Source organism: Scyliorhinus canicula, chromosome 6 (assembly GCF_902713615.1).
Source record: "Scyliorhinus canicula chromosome 6, sScyCan1.1, whole genome shotgun sequence".
NCBI lineage: Eukaryota > Metazoa > Chordata > Chondrichthyes > Carcharhiniformes > Scyliorhinidae > Scyliorhinus > Scyliorhinus canicula.
The window spans coordinates 224,765,627-224,781,120 of NC_052151.1; the positions used below are offsets into that span (position 1 = coordinate 224,765,627).

At 53.6% G+C, this 15,494-nt stretch overlaps 1 protein-coding gene across 1 annotated transcript in view; it reads left to right on the plus strand.

Moving 5' to 3' along the window:
• The window catches only part of LOC119968060, a 51,135-nt gene that overhangs the window by 23,932 nt on the left and 11,709 nt on the right, over nucleotides 1-15,494 (plus strand). The window contains exons 6-7 of the mRNA XM_038801159.1: nucleotides 5,708-5,830; nucleotides 6,535-6,723. Coding sequence (XP_038657087.1) covers nucleotides 5,708-5,830; nucleotides 6,535-6,723 — 312 coding nt within the window. The remainder of the gene's footprint in view (nucleotides 1-5,707; nucleotides 5,831-6,534; nucleotides 6,724-15,494) is intronic.

The following is a 15,494-nucleotide window of genomic DNA, read 5'->3' on the forward strand; positions in this document are numbered from 1 at the left end:
GGCTGGAGAAGGGGCTGAATGGGGCCTCCTACTGTCCCTGTGTAACAGGCTGGAGAAGGGCCTGAATGGGGCCACCCCCTGTTCCTGTGTAAGAGGCTGGAGAAGGGGTTGAATGGGGCCTCCTCCTGTTCCTGTGTAACAGTCTGGAGAAGGGGCTGAATGGGGACTCCTCCTGTTCCTGTGTAACAGGCTGAAGGGGCTGAATGGGGCCTCCTGTTCCTGTGTAACAGGCTGGAGAAGGGGCTGAATGGGGCCTCCTCCTTTTCCTGTGTAACAGGCTGGAGAAGGGCCTGAATGGGGCCACCCCTGTTCCTGTGTAAGAGGCTGGTGAAGGGGTTGAATGGGGCCTCCTCCTGTTCCTGTATAACATGCTGGAGAAGGGGCTGAATGGGGCCTCCTCTTGTTCCTGTGTAAGAGGCTGGAGAAGGGGCTGAATGGGGCCGCCTCCTGTTCCTGAGTAACAGGCTGGAGAAGGGGGTGAATGGCGCCTCCACCTGTTCCTGTGAAACAGGCTGTCGAATGGGCTGAATGGGGCCTCCTCCTGTGTAACAGGCTGGCGAAGGGGCTGAATGGGTCCTCCTCCTGTTCCTGTGTAACAGGCTGGAGAAGGGGCTGAATGGGGCTTCCTCCTATTCATGTATAACAGGCTGGAGAAGGGGCTGAATGGGGCCTCCACCTGTTCCTGTGTAACAGGCTGGAGAAGGGCCTGAATGGGGCTACCCCCTGTTCCTGTGTAAGAGGCTGGAGAAGGGGCTGAATGGGGCCTCCTCCTGTTCCTGTGTAACAGGCTGGAGAAGGGGCTGAATGGGGCCTCCTGTTCCTGTGTAACAGGCTGGAGAAGGGGCTGAATGGGGCCTCCTGTTCCTGTATAACAGGCTGGAGAAGGGGCTGAATGGGGCCTCCTCCTGTTCCTGTGTAAAAGGCTGGAGAAGGGGCTGAATGGGGCCACCTGTTCCTGTGTAACAGGCTGGAGAAGGGGCTGAATGGGGACTCCTCCTGTTCCTGTGTAACAGGCTGGAGAAGGGGCTGAATGGGGCCTCCTCCTGTTCCTGTGTACCAGACGGGACAAGGGGCTGAATGGGGCCTCCTCCTGTTCCTGTGTAACAGGCTGGAGAAGGGGCTGAATGAGGTCTCCTGTTCCTGTGTAACAGGCTGGAGAAGGGGCTGAATGGGGCCTCCTCCTGTTCCTGTGTAACAGGCTGGAGAGGGGGCTGATTGGGGCCTCCTCCTGTTCCTGTATAACAGGCTGGAGAAGGGGCTGAATGGGGCCTCCTCCTGATCCTGTGTAACAGGCTGGAGAAGGGACTGAATGGGGCCTCCTCCTGATCCTGTGTAATAGGCTGGAGAAGGGCCTGAATGGGGCCATCCCCTGTTCCTGTGTAACAGGCTGGAGAAGGGGCTGAATGGGGCCTCCTGTTCATGTGTAACAGGCTGGAGACGGGGCTGAATGGGGCCTCCTCCTGTTCCTGTGTAACAGGCTGGAGAAGGGTCTGAATGGGGCCTCCTCCTGTTCCAGTGTAACAGGCTGGAGAAGGGGCTGAATGGGGCCTCCTCCTGTTCCTGTGTAACAGGCTGGAGAAGGGGCTCAATGGGTCCTCCTCCTGTTCCTCCATAACAGGCTGGAGATGGGGCTGAATGGGGTCTCCTCCTGTTCCTGTGTAACAGGCTGGAGAAGGGGCTGAATGGGGCCTCCTCCTGTTCCTGTGTAACAGGCTGGAGAAGGGGCTGAATGGGGCCTCCTGTTCCTGTGTAACAGGCTGGAGAAGGGGCTGAATGGGGCCTCCTGTTCCTGTGTAACAGGCTGGAGAAGCGGCTGAATGGGGTCTCCTGTTCCTCTGTAACAGGCTGGCGAAGGGGCTGAATGGGGCCTCCTCATGTTCCTGTGTAAGAGGTTGGAGAAGGGGTTGAATGGGGTTCCTGTTCCTGTGTTCAGCCTGGAGAAGGGGCTGAATGGGGCCTCCTGTTCCTGTATAACAGGCTGGAGAAGGGGCTGAATGGGGACTCCTGTTCCTGTGTAACAGACTGAAGAAGGAGCTGAATGGGGCCTCCTCCTGTTCCTGTGTAACAGGCTGGCGAAGGGGCTGAATGGGGCCTCCGCCTGTTCCTGTGTAACAGGCTGGAGAAGGGGCTGAATGGGGCCTCCTGTTCCTGTGTAACAGGCTGGAGAAGGGGCTGAATGGGGCCACCTCCTGTTCCTGTGTAACAGGCTGTAGAAGGGGCTGAATGGGGCCTCCCCCTGTTCCTGTGTAACAGGCTGGAGAAGGGGCTGAATGGTGCCTCCTGTTCCTGTGTAACAGTCTGGAGAAGGGTCTGAATGGGGCCTCCCCCTGTTCCTGTGTAACAGGCTGGAGAAGGGGCTGAATGGGGCCTCCTCCTGTTCCTGTTTAAAAGGCTGGAGAAGGGGCTGAATGGGGCCTCCTCCTGTTCCTGTGTAACAGGCTGGAGAAGGGGCTGAATGGGGCATCCTGTTCCTGTGTAACAGGCTGGAGAAGGGTCTGAATGGGGCCTCCTGTTCCTGTGTAACAGGCTGGAGAAGGGGCTGAATGGGGCCTCCTCCTGTTCCTGTGTAACAGGCTGGAGAAGGGGCTGAACGGGGCCTCCTGTTCCTGTGTAACAGGCTGGAGAAGGGGCTGAATGGGGCCTCCTCTTGTTCCTGTGTAACAGGCTGGAGAAGGGGCTGAATGGGGCCTCCTCCTGTTCCTGTTTGAAAGGCTGGAGAAGGGGCTGAATGGGGCCTCCTCCTGTTCCTGTGTAACAGGCTGGAGAAGGGGCTGAATGGGGCCTCCTGTTCCTGTGTAACAGGCTGGAGAAGGGGCTGAACGGGCCCTCCTCCTGTTCCTGTGTAACAGGCTGGAGAAGGGGCTGAATGGGGCCCCCTCCTGTTCCTGTGTAACAGGCTGGAGAAGGGGCTGAATGGGGCCTCCTGTTCCTGTGTAACAGGCTGGAGAAGGGGCTGAATGGGGTCTCCTGTTCCTGTGTAACAGGCTGGAGAAGGGGCTGAATGGGGCCTGTTCCTGTGTAACAGGCTGGAGAAGGGGCTGAATGGGGCCTCCTCCTGTTCCTGTGTAACAGGCTGGAGAAGGGGCTGAATGGGGCCTCCTGTTCCTGAATAACAGGCTGGAGTAGGGGCTGAATGGGGCCTCCTGTTCCTGTGTAACGGGCTGGGGAAGGGGCTGAATGGGGCCTCCTGTTCCTGTGTAACAGGCTGGAGAAGGGGTTGAATGGGGCCTCCTCCTGTTCCTGTGTAACAGGCTGGAGAGGGGCTGAATGGGGCCTCCTGTTCCTGTGTAACAGGCTGGAGAAGGTGCTGAATGGGGCCTCCTGTTCCTGTGTAACAGGCTGGAGAAGGGACTGAATGGGGCCTCCTGTTCCTGTGTAACAGGCTGGAGAGGGGCTGAATGGGGCCTCCTCCTGTTCCTGTGTAACAGGCTGGAGAAGGGGCTGAATGGGGTCTCCTCCTGTTCCTGTGTAACAGGCTGGAGAAGGGGCTGAATGGGACCTCCCTTTCCTGTGTAACAGGCTGGAGAAGGGGCTGAATGGGGCCTCCTCCTGTTCCTGTGTAACAGGCTGGAGAAGGGGCTGAATGGGGCCTCCCCCTGTTCCTGTGTAACAGGCTGGAGAAGGGGCTGAATGGGGCCTCCTCCTGTTCCTGTGTAACAGGCTGGAGAAGGGGCTGAATGGGGCCTCCTCCTGTTCCTGTGTAACAGGCTGGAGAAGGGGCTGAATGGGGCCTCCTCCTGTTCCTGTGTAACAGGCTGGAGAAGGGGCTGAATGGGGCCTCCTCCTGTTCCTGTGTAACAGGCTGGGGAAGGGGCTGAATTGGGCCTCCTGTTCCTATGTAACAGGCTGGAGAAGGGGCTGAATGGGGCCTCCTCCTGTTCCTGTGTAACAGGCTGGAGAAGGGGCTGAATGGGGCCTCCTCCTGTTCCTGTGTTACAGGCTGGGGAAGGGGCTGAATTGGGCCTCCTGTTCCTGTGTAACAGGCTGGAGAAGGGGCTGAATGGGGCCTCCTGTTCCTGAATAACAGGCTGGAGTAGGGGCTGAATGGGGCCTCCTGTTCCTGTGTAACGGGCTGGGGAAGGGGCTGAATGGTGCCTCCTGTTCCTGTGTAACAGGCTGGAGAAGGGGTTGAATGGGGCCTCCTCCTGTTCCTGTGTAACAGGCTGGAGAAGGGGCTGAATGGGGCCTTCTGTTCCTTTGTAACAGGCTGGAGAAGGGGCTGAATGGGGCCTCCTGTTCCTGTGTAACAGGCTGGAGAAGGGACTGAATGGGGCCTCCTGTTCCTGTGTAACAGGCTGGAGAGGGGCTGAATGGGGCCTCCTCCTGTTCCTGTGTAACAGGCTGGAGAAGGGGCTGAATGGGGTCTCCTCTTGTTCCTGTGTAACAGGCTGGAGAAGGGGTTGAATGGGACCTCCCTTTCCTGTGTAACAGGCTGGAGAAGGGGCTGAATGGGGCCTCCTCCTGTTCCTGTGTAACAGGCTGGAGAAGGGGCTGAATGGGGCCTCCTCCTGTTCCTGTGTAACAGGCTGGAGAAGGGGCTGAATGGGGCCTCCTCCTGTTCCTGTGTAACAGGCTGGAGAAGGGGCTGAATGGGGCCTCCCCCTGTTCCTGTGTAACAGGCTGGAGAAGGGGCTGAATGGGGCCTCCTGTTCCTGTGTAACAGTCTGGAGAAGGGGCTGAATGGGACCGCCTCCTGTTCCTGTTTAAAAGGCTGGAGAAGGGGCTGAATGGGGCCTCCTCCTGTTCCTGTGTAACAGGCTGGAGAAGGGGCTGAATGGGGCCTCCTGTTCCTGTGTAACAGGCTGGAGAAGGGGCTGGATGGGGCCTCCTGTTCCTGTGTAACAGGCTGGAGAAGGGGCTGAACGGGGCCTCCTATTGTTCCTGTGTAACAGGCTAGAGAAGGGGCTGAATGGGGCCACCTGTTCCTGTGTAACAGGCTGGAGAAGGGGCTGAATGGGGCCTCCTGTTCCTGTGTAACAGGCTGGAGAAGGGGCTGAATGGGGCCTCCTGTTCCTGTGTAACAGGCTGGAGAAGGGATGAATGGGGCCTCCTCCTGTTCCTGTGTAATAGGCTGGAGAAGGGGCTGAATGGGGCCTCCTGTTCCTGTGTAACAGGCTGGAGAAGGGGCTGAATGGGGCCTCCTCCTGTTCCTGTGTAACAGGCTGGAGAAGGGGCTGAATGGGGCCTCCTCCTGTTCCTTTGTAACAGGCTGGAGTAGGGGCTGAATGGGGCCTCCTGTTCCTGTGTAACAGGCTGGAGAAGGGGCTGAACGGGGCCTCCTCCTGTTCCTGTTTAAAAGGCTGGAGAAGGGGCTGAATGGGGCCTCCTCCTGTTCCTGTGTAACAGGCTGGAGAAGGGGCTGAATGGGGCCTCCTGTTCCTGTGTAACAGGCTGGAGAAGGGGCTGAATGGGGCCTCCTGTTCCTGTGGAACAGGCTGGAGAAGGGGCTGAATGGGGCCTCCTCCTGTTCCTGTGTAACAGGCTGGAGAAGGGGGCTGAATGGGGCCTCCTCTTGTTCCTGTGTAACAGGCTGGAGAAGGGGCTGAATGTGGCCTCCTGTTCCTGTGTAACAGGCTGGAGAAGGGGCTGAATGGGGCCTCCTGTTCCTGTGTAACAGGCTGGAGAAGGGGCTGAATGGGGCCTCCTTCTGTTCGTACATGCAAAAACCAAAGACAAAATGTTCACCAACCTTCTTTTTTCCCCCCAGAAATTGCTGGTAATCTATATTCCAGTTTTTTATCTGCTGACATTGGCTGGGATGATGCTGTGCAGCGTCCTGTCCATCAGTCTTTACCACCTACTTCAGACATGGAAAGCAGCAATTAATCAGGTACGCAAATGCTTATTAATAATACATACACTGACCTATCAAACACTCCCAGGACAGGTACAGCACAGGGTTAGATACAGAGTAAAGCTCCCTCTACACTGACCCCATCAAACACTTCCAGGACAGGTACAGCACGGGATTAGAGACAGAGTAAAGCTCCCTCTACACTGTCCCCATCAACCACTCCCAGGACAGGTACAGCACGGGGTTAGATACAGAGTAAAGCTCCATCTACACTGTCCCCATCAAACACTCCCAGGACAGCTACAGCACGGGGTTAGATACAGAGTAAAGCTCCCTCTACACTGTCCCCATCAAACACTCCCAGGACAGCTACAGCACGGGTAGATACAGAGTAAAGCTCCCTCTACACTATCCCCATCAAACACTCCCAGGACAGGTACAGCACGGGGTTAGATACAGAGTAAAGCTCCCTCTACACTATCCCCATCAAACACTCCCAGGACAGGTACCGCACGGGGTTAGATACAGAGTAAAGCTCCCACTGCACTGTCCCCATCAAACACTCCCAGGGCAGATACAGCACGGGGTTAGATACAGAGTAGTGCTCCCTCTACACTGTCCTCATCAAACACTCCCAGGACAGGTACAGCACGGGGTTAGATACAGAGTAAAGCTCCCTCTACAATACCTCGTCCCTTGACTATTTTGTCCATATTCCTGTCACGTGTGCGATTGTGCAGCCTGTGCTGTCTCCTGCACGACTCGACCCTGAAGGAGCTGCTCTGATGTCCGTGGAAGGAGGTTCTGCCCCCGAGGTGGCATCTCAGCAAATCCCGGCCGCTGGAAGTCAGGATCGGAGGAGACCCAAAGCTGGAAAGCAGTCAGTGCTGGTGGAGAAGTTTCTGGACGCCCAACCGAAGGTTTTAGGAGTAAGTTTGCTGCTTTGGTTATTTTTTTGGTTCTGAATGTTCAGCAATAAATTGGCTGCCTTTTGTCCTCAGTGACTGTTTAATGAGCCCAAGTTCCCATATTGCTGCACTAACCTCGTTCTCAAGATGTCCCTTCGCCGACAGAGCCACCCCCCCCCCCCCCCCCCCACCCCCCCACTCCCCCACTCCCCAGGCCCCTGCATCCCCAGGTCCCTCACTTTCAGCATTTTCTGTGGGAATCTGGGATTGAGTCTGTGCTGCCTCCCCCTGTCTCTTCCCCCAACCTCCAACCTCTCCGTGTTCAATTCCATCTACCCCTCCTCAGACCGTTCTGCCCGTCTATCTACTGGACACTGCAGTCGACCAGCACCCCTCCCCACCCTCACTCTTTGCCACAGCTGGCAGCCCTTACCACATCCAGCCACTTCATCTGTGACCTTGGTCAACACGCGACCCGTACGGATATCGGAGAAGGCCCAATACTGTGGAGAAAGAGAGAGAGAGAGAGTTCAGTCAGAATCATCGAATCCCCCCAGTGCGGAAGGAGGCCATTCAGCCCATCGACTTTGCAGCGGCCCTCTGAAAGAACACTCAAACCAGTGCAACTCCACAGCCGCATCCCAGTTCGCTGACCTGTAAGTTCCTGGACACTAAGGGGCAATTAACCGCGGCCAATCCACCCAACCCGCACATCTTTGGACTGTGGGAGGAAACCGGAGCACCCGGAGGGAAACCCACGCAGACACGGGGAGAACGTGCAGACTCCGCACAGACTGCCACCCGCGGCCGGAATTGAACCCGGGTCCCTGCCGTCACTGAGGCAGCAGTGCTAACCACCCAGTTATTGGGGAGATGCAGGACCAAGTGAGATTGTTCTCCTGAGAGTAGGCAAGTGCAAGGGTGTAGGGAGTGAGGTCTGAGGGAGTGCATTCAATCCTTTCCCCGCCCAACACACACAGCAAAAGCTTCACCAGCCTTTTAAGGGCCCAGTTTTTAAGGGTTGATGGTTTTTTTGCAAAGCCGCCAACTTTCATGTGAGCATTTCGTAAACAGTCCACCGGAATCAAGACGTTTCCAGTTTCTTGTTAACCATTGAATTAACTCGCAGAATACTGCTTTCCCAAGACAAATAACTATTTAGTAAGACTTTGTCCCTGAAACAATTTTTAAAAAAAAATCCAAGTTGGCACAGATCCCTTCCATTCCACGAACCACAATTTTGTCAACCAGCCTTTCATGTGGCACTTTGCCGCAAACGTTCTTGAAATCCATGCAGACATCTATTGCATTCCGTTCCCTAAACGTCTCACTCCCCTTCATCAACAACTTCAATTTATTCGGTGTTCCAGCCTTGCTCTGCACTTCGAGCAAAAATCGCCCAACTCGTCTTTAACAGGAGCCCCGCCACCTCTTACGACTCACAAAGTTCGTAATATTTCCTCCCTCACTCCGACCACAGCAACTAATTGCCCTCTCCACCGTACGGATGCCAATGTGCATCACAGCTTCTGCATCACCCCCAGTCCCCCTCGGTGGAACCCTCCGCACCCTCGCCATTATGTTTCTTCAAGGACTCCCGGACCAGACTATTCCGACTCTCTCCTGGCTTCCTCCCATCTCCCCATGTCTGGAAACTTGAGTTCCTCTGAAACTCTACTAGCCCAGATCCTAACTCTCACCAAGTTTCATTCGCCAATCCCCCTTTGCTGACCAGCATTGTCTCCTGGTCCCAGAACTCCACATGTTCCCGTGGCCGGGCCGGAGAATCCGCGCCCGGAGTGAATCGCGCCACGCCACCCCGACGCCGGGACGCGATTCTCCGCTCCCATTGGTGCCGGCGTGGTTGGCGGGGCCCCGGGCTCCGATGTGGCCCGGCCCTCGATCGGGGCCCACTGATCGGCGGGCTGGCCTCTCTGGCTGGGGGCCTCCTTTCTTCTGCGCCAGCCCCTGTAGCCCTGCGCCATTTTGCATTGGGGCCGGCCCGTTGAAGGGAGCCACTGCGCATGTGTGTGTTGGCGCCGGTGCCACTGCGCATGCGCGGACCCCGCGGCACCCAGTTCACGGCAGGACCAGCAGCTGGAGCAGCGTGGTCCACTCCAGTGCCCTGCTGGCCCCCTGTAGGGGCCAGAATTGCTGATCCTGAGGCCGTGTTGACGCCGTCGAGAAACGCAACGGATTTCCGACGGCGTCAACACTTAGCCTCAGGATCACGGAATCCCGCCCAATATTCCAGCTGAGGTCAACTAGTGACTTGTACAAGTTCAGCATAACCTCCTCGCTGCTGTACTCTTTATGAGAGCGTAATCATGTTTGACAAACCTGCTGGAGGTTTTGAGGATGTAACTAGCAGGATAGATAAGGGAGAACCAGGAGATGTGGTATATTGAGCTTATAAGAAGATATTCGATGAGATCCCTCACAGGAGTAACCAGGATTTTGCACGTGGCACTGAGGGAAGATACTGGCATGGATTGAGCATTGTTTAATGCACAAATAACAGACCAAGTAACAAGTCATTCTCGGTTCTCAAGTTGTGACTAGTGGGGTAACACATGGATCATGGCGGCTACTATTCACAATCTATTATCAATGACTTGGATGTGGGGACCATAGAATCAATAGAATCCCTACAGGACGAAGGAGGCCATTTGGCCCATCGAATCTGCACAGACTCTCCGAAAGAGTACTCTATCTAGGCCCATTCCCCCACCCTATTCCAGTAAATCTGCACATTGGTCATGGCCAATCTACCTAACCTGCAAATCTTTGGACACTAAGGGACAATTTAACACGGCCAATCCACCCTAACCTGTACATCTTTGGACACTAAGGGACAATTTAGCACGGCCAATCCACCTAACCTGCACATCTTTGGACACTAAGGGACAATTTAGCACGGCCAATCCACCTAACCTCCACATCTTTGGACACGAAGGGACAATTTAACACGGCCAATCCACCCTAACCTGTACATCTTTGGACACTAAGGGACAATTTAACACGGCCAATCCACCCTAACCTGTACATCTTTGGACACTAAGGGACAGTTTAACATGGCCAATCCACCTAACCTGTACATCTTTGGACACTAAGGGACAATTTAACACGGCCAATCCACCTAACCTGTACATCTTTGGACACTAAGGGACAATTTAACACGGCCAATCCACCCTAACCTGTACATCTTTGGACACTAAGGGACAATTTAACACGGCCAATCCACCCTAACCTGTACATCTTTGGACACTAAGGGACAATTTAACACGGCCAATCCACCCTAACCTGTACATCTTTGGACACTAAGGGGCAATTTAACACGGCTAATCCACCTAACCTGCATATCTTTGGACACTAAGGGACAATTTAACATGGCCAATCCACCCAACCTGTACATATTTGGACACTAAGGGGCAATTTAACACGGCTAATCCACCTAACCTGCACATCTTTGGACACTAAGGGACAATTTAACACGGCCAATCCACCTAACCTGCACATCTTTGGCCTATGGGAGAAAACGCACACAGACAAAGGGGGAACGTGCGAACTCCACAGAACCGAATCCGGACCCTTGATGCTGTGAGGCAGCAGTGTTAACCACTGTGCCACCGAGGGGAATGTGAGTTGTGAAGAGGCTCAAGAGGATTGGGAGAGGCTGAGGGAGTGGGTGAGAACACGATGTGTGGAATATAGTACGGAAAAATCTGGGGCGCCCCATTCTCCGCACCCCGCACCGAGGTGAGAGGACGAAGTGAAGGAGGAAGCTTCCCCGTAACCAAAGGGCAGATTCTCAGAAGATGGGCTTAGCCATTTAGGATCGAGATTGCGGAATTTCCTCAGCCTGTGGGCTATGAGAGGCTCAGTTGTTCAGTATATTGAAGACAGAGATCGTTATCTTGCTGGATTTTAAAGACGGATATGGAGATGCGACAGATAAATGGTGTTGAGGTACAAGATCGGCCATCGGATATGGTTAAATGGAAGACCAGGGCTGAGGGGCCGAATGGCCTATACCTTCCTCCTATTTCCTATGTTGCTACAATCCTGTCTGTAAAATCTTATAATCCCCCCGATATCTGTAACCTCCTCCAGTCCCTACAACCCTCCCTATCTCTGTAACCTCCTCCAGTCCCTACAACCCTCCCTATCTCTGTGACCTCCTCCAGTCCCTACAACCCTCCCTATCTCTGTGACCTCCTCCAGTCCCTACAACCCTCCCTACCTCTGTAACCACCTCCATCCCCTACACCCCTCCCTACCTCTGTAACCACCTCCATCCCCTACACCCCTCCCTATCTCTGTAACCTCCTCCAGCCCCTACAACCCTCCCTATCTCTGTAACCTCCTCCAGTCCCTACAACCCTCCCTATCTCTGTAACCTCCTCCAGCCTCTACAACCCTCCCTATCTTTGTACATCCTCCAGCCTCTACAACCCTCCCTATCCCTGTAACCTCCTCCAGCTCCGGCAACCCTCCCTATCTCTGTAACCTCCTCAAGCCCCGGCAACCCTCCCTATCTCTGTAACCTCCTCCAGCCCCTACAATCCTTCCTCTCTCTGTAACCTCCTCCAGCCCCTACAACCCTCCCTATCTCTGTCGCCTCCTCCAGCCCCTACAACCCTCCTCCAGCCCCGACAACCCTCCCTATCTCTGTAACCTCCTCCAGTCCCTACAACCCTCCCTATCTCTGTAACCTCCTCCAGTCCCTACAACCCTCCCTTTCTCTGTAACCTCCTCCAGCCCCTACAACCCTCCCTATCCCTGTAACCTCCTCCAGCCCCGGCAACCCTCCCTATCTCTGTGACCTCCTCCAGCCCCCACAACCCTATCTCTGTAACCTCCTCCAGCCCCTACAACCCTCCCTATCTCTGTAACCTCCTCCAGCCTCTACAACCCTCCCTATCCCTGTAACCTCCTCCAGCCCCCTACAACCCTCCCTATCTCTGTAACCTGCTACAACCCTCCCTATCTCTGTAACCTCCAGCCCCCACAACCCTCCCTATCTCTGTAACCTCCTCCAGCCCCTACAACCCTCCCTATCTCTGTAACCTCCTCCAGCCCCTACAACCCTCCCTATCTCTGGATCCTCCACAAACCTTTGCCTTTTGTTCATACTCGATTCTTTTTCTAGTCTTCGAGGTTTCACGTGATCTCCAATATTTTGTGGCGTGTCTTCTGTTCCTGCTAGTCGAGCTGTGTCATGAGCTAACTCCAAATTTGTAATGATCATGTCCACATTTTATTAGCCTTGGACGTACACCTAACTCCCTGCATATCGGTGGGAGATTGATGATCCGGTTCACACTCTCTTGGTCACTGCCCCTCTGTTCACTTGCCTGATTGTCCATCTCTGCTCTGCTGCTCGCTATTTTGAAAAGATATATATTTTAATTCTCCTTCTTTTTCACATTTTCTCCCAAATTTACACCCAACAAGAAACAATAATCAGTAACCGATGTAATGTCAATCCCCATATCAATAACAACAATCCCATCCTCCTACCAGCCCCCAAACATTATCCCGCAGGTTAACATAAACAAAAGGAATCAGGAATCATCCATAATTGGCATTAACACACACAGCCACCCTTCCCGCAACACTCCCAACCACCCCCCACTAATGTTTGATGCGATCCAATTCTCTAGTGCATAATGAATAACGCCCATGAATTGTAGACCCCCTCCATCCTTCCCCTCAGTTCAAATTTGACCTTTCAAAGCGTTAAGAATTCCAGCAGGTCCCCCCGCCACGCCAGGGCACAGGGTGGAGAGGTTGATTCCCATCCCAACAGGATCCATCTTCGAGCGATCAACGAGGCGAAGGCTACAATATCTACCTCCGTGTCCGTTTCCAACCCCGGCTGGCGCTGCTCGCTATTTATGTCCCCCATTTCAGTCCAGCAGAAATCTCTGATCTTTACTGTCAGTGTCACATTTTAGCAACTGCTAAACTGATAGAAATATTGCTTCATCAGCATTAATTGCTGTACTGGAGGGTTAGTATCATAACCTCACACAGACATCGAGGTCTACACCTTAGAAAAGGCCCTTCAGCCCATCACGTCTGCAACCAACAAAAAAACCTTCCTTGACATCACAATTGTACATCTAAATATTCTGAAATGTTCAGAGGGTCTCTGCCTCCACCACCCTTTCAAGCAGCAAGTTCCAGACTCCCAACCCCCTCTGGGTGGAAAGGTTTTCCCTCACATCCCCTCTAAACCTCCCGCCCCTTACCTTAAATCTCTGCCCCCTGGTCATTGACCCCCTCCTCCAAGAGGAATAGTTTCTTCTTGTTGACTCTATCTGTGCCCCTCATAATTTTATACATCTCAATCCTGTCCCCCCCCCCCCTCAGTCTCCTCTGCTCCAAGGGAAACAATCCCATTCTACCCACTCTCTCTTCATCGCTAACTCTCTCCAACCCAGGCAACATCCTGGTAAATCTCCTCTGCTCCCTTTCCAGTGCTATCACATCCCTCCTATAATGTGGATTCCAGAACTGCGCACAATACTCTTGCTGTGGCCTAACCAATGTTTTATACAGTTCTAGCAGAACATCCCTGCTCTTAAACTCTGCACCTCGGCTAATAAAGGCAAGTTTACCGTCTGCCTCTTAACCTCTGTATCCACTGTTCTGCTACTTTAAGGGATGGGTGGACATGTCCACCAAGGTCCCTCTGATCCTCGGTGCTTCCCCAGGGTCCTGCCGTTTATCCTGTATTCCCTTTGCCTTGTTTGTCCTGCCCAAGTGTATCCCCTCACACTTATCCAGATTGAACTGCATTTGCCACTGGTCAGCCCATCTGACCAGCCCGTCGATATCCTCCTGAAATTTAAGGCCATTCTCCTCACTATTTACCACCCCACCAATTGTCACATCATCCGCGAACTGACTGACCAACCCTCCTACATTCGTATCCAAATAATTTATTTATTTATTTTAATAAATTTAGAGTACCCAATTATTTTTTCCAATTAAGGGGGCAGTTTAGCATGGCCAATCCACCTCAATCTGCACATCTTTGGGTTGTGGGGTCGAAACCCACGCAGACACGGGGAGAATGTGCAAACTCCTCACGGACAGTGACCCAGAGCCGGGATCGAACCTGGGACCTCGGCGCCGTGAGGCAGCTGTGCTAACCACTGTGCCACCGTGCCGCCCTCTAAATCATTTATATAAACCACAAACAGCAAGGGCCCCAACACCGATCCCTGTGGGACCCCACTGGACACAGATTTCCAGTCAGAAACACACCCCTCACCCATCACCCCCTGCTTCCTGCCACTCAGCCAATTCGGGATCCAATTTGACCAATATCCTTGTATCCCGCGGACTCTGACCTTCGCCAACAGTCTCCCATGTGGCACCTTATCAAAAGCCTTGCTGATGTCCTGCAGACTACGTCAAGTGCATTTTCCTCATCGACACAGCTCTTCGGAAAATTCAATCAAGTTGGTCAGACACGACCTCGCCTTAACAAACCCACACTGACTGTTCTTGATTAACCCCTGCATCTCCAAATGCTGATTAATTCTGTCTCTCAGAAATGCTTTCAATAGTTTCCCCATTACTGAGGTTGGACTCGTTTGATTCCTTCTTGACGATCCTCCAGTCCTCCGGCACCCACCCTGTGGCCAGAGAGGAATTGAAAATTATTGCCAGCACCCCTGCTATTTCCTTCCTTGCCTCATTCAACAGCCTGGGATACGTTTCATCTGGCCCTGGATATTTATCAATTTTTAAGCCTGACAGACCACTCAGAACCTTCTCTCTGTCTATGCTGATCTCTTTAATTTTATCACAATCCTTATAGAATCCCTAAAGCACAGAAGGAGGCCATTTGGCCCATCAGTCTGCACTAACCCTCGGAAAGAGCCCCCGAACCAGGTTCCCGCCCTAAACTCGTAAAACCACTTAACCCGGCACATCCCTGGTCACTAAGGGCAGTTTTAGCATAGCCAGTCCACCTGTCTGGCATATATTTCGACTGTGGGAGGAAACCGGAGCACCCGGAGGAAACCCACGCAGACGCGGGGAGAACGTGCAGACTCCGCACCGACAGTGACCTGAGCCAGGAATTGAACCCTGGTCCCTGACGCTGTGAGGCAGCAGTGCTAACCACCTTGCCACCGTTCTCCCTGATTTCTATACCCACACTGTCCATCTCAAGAACGAACAACGACACAAAGTATTTATTTAGAACCCTACCTCTATCCTCCGGCTCCACACACACATTACTACTGTGTCGCGAGGGCTCGAATACAAGACCAGGGATGTACTTCTGAGGCTGTATAAGGCTCTGGTCAGACCCATTTGGAGTATTGTGAGCAGTTTTGGGCCCTGTATCTAAGGAAGGATGTGCTGGCCTTGGAAAGGGTCCAGAGGGAGGTTCACAAGAATGATCCCTGGAATGAAGTGCTTGTCGTGTGAGGAACGGTTGAGGACTCTGGGTCTGTACTCGTTGGAGTTTAGAAGGATGAGGGGGGATCTTATTGAAACTTACAGGATACTGCGAGGCCTGGATAGAATGGACGTGGAGAGGATGTTTCCACTTGTAGGAAAAACTAGAATCAGATGATTCACCATCTCGGACTAAAGGGACGATCCTTTAAAACAGAGATGAGGAGGAATTTCTTCAGCCAGAGGGTGGTGAATCTGTGGAACTCTTTGCCACAGAAGGCTGTGGAGGCCAAATCACTGAGCGTCTTTAAGACAGAGATAGATAGGTCCTTGATTAATAAGGGGATCAGGGGTTATGGGGAGAAGGC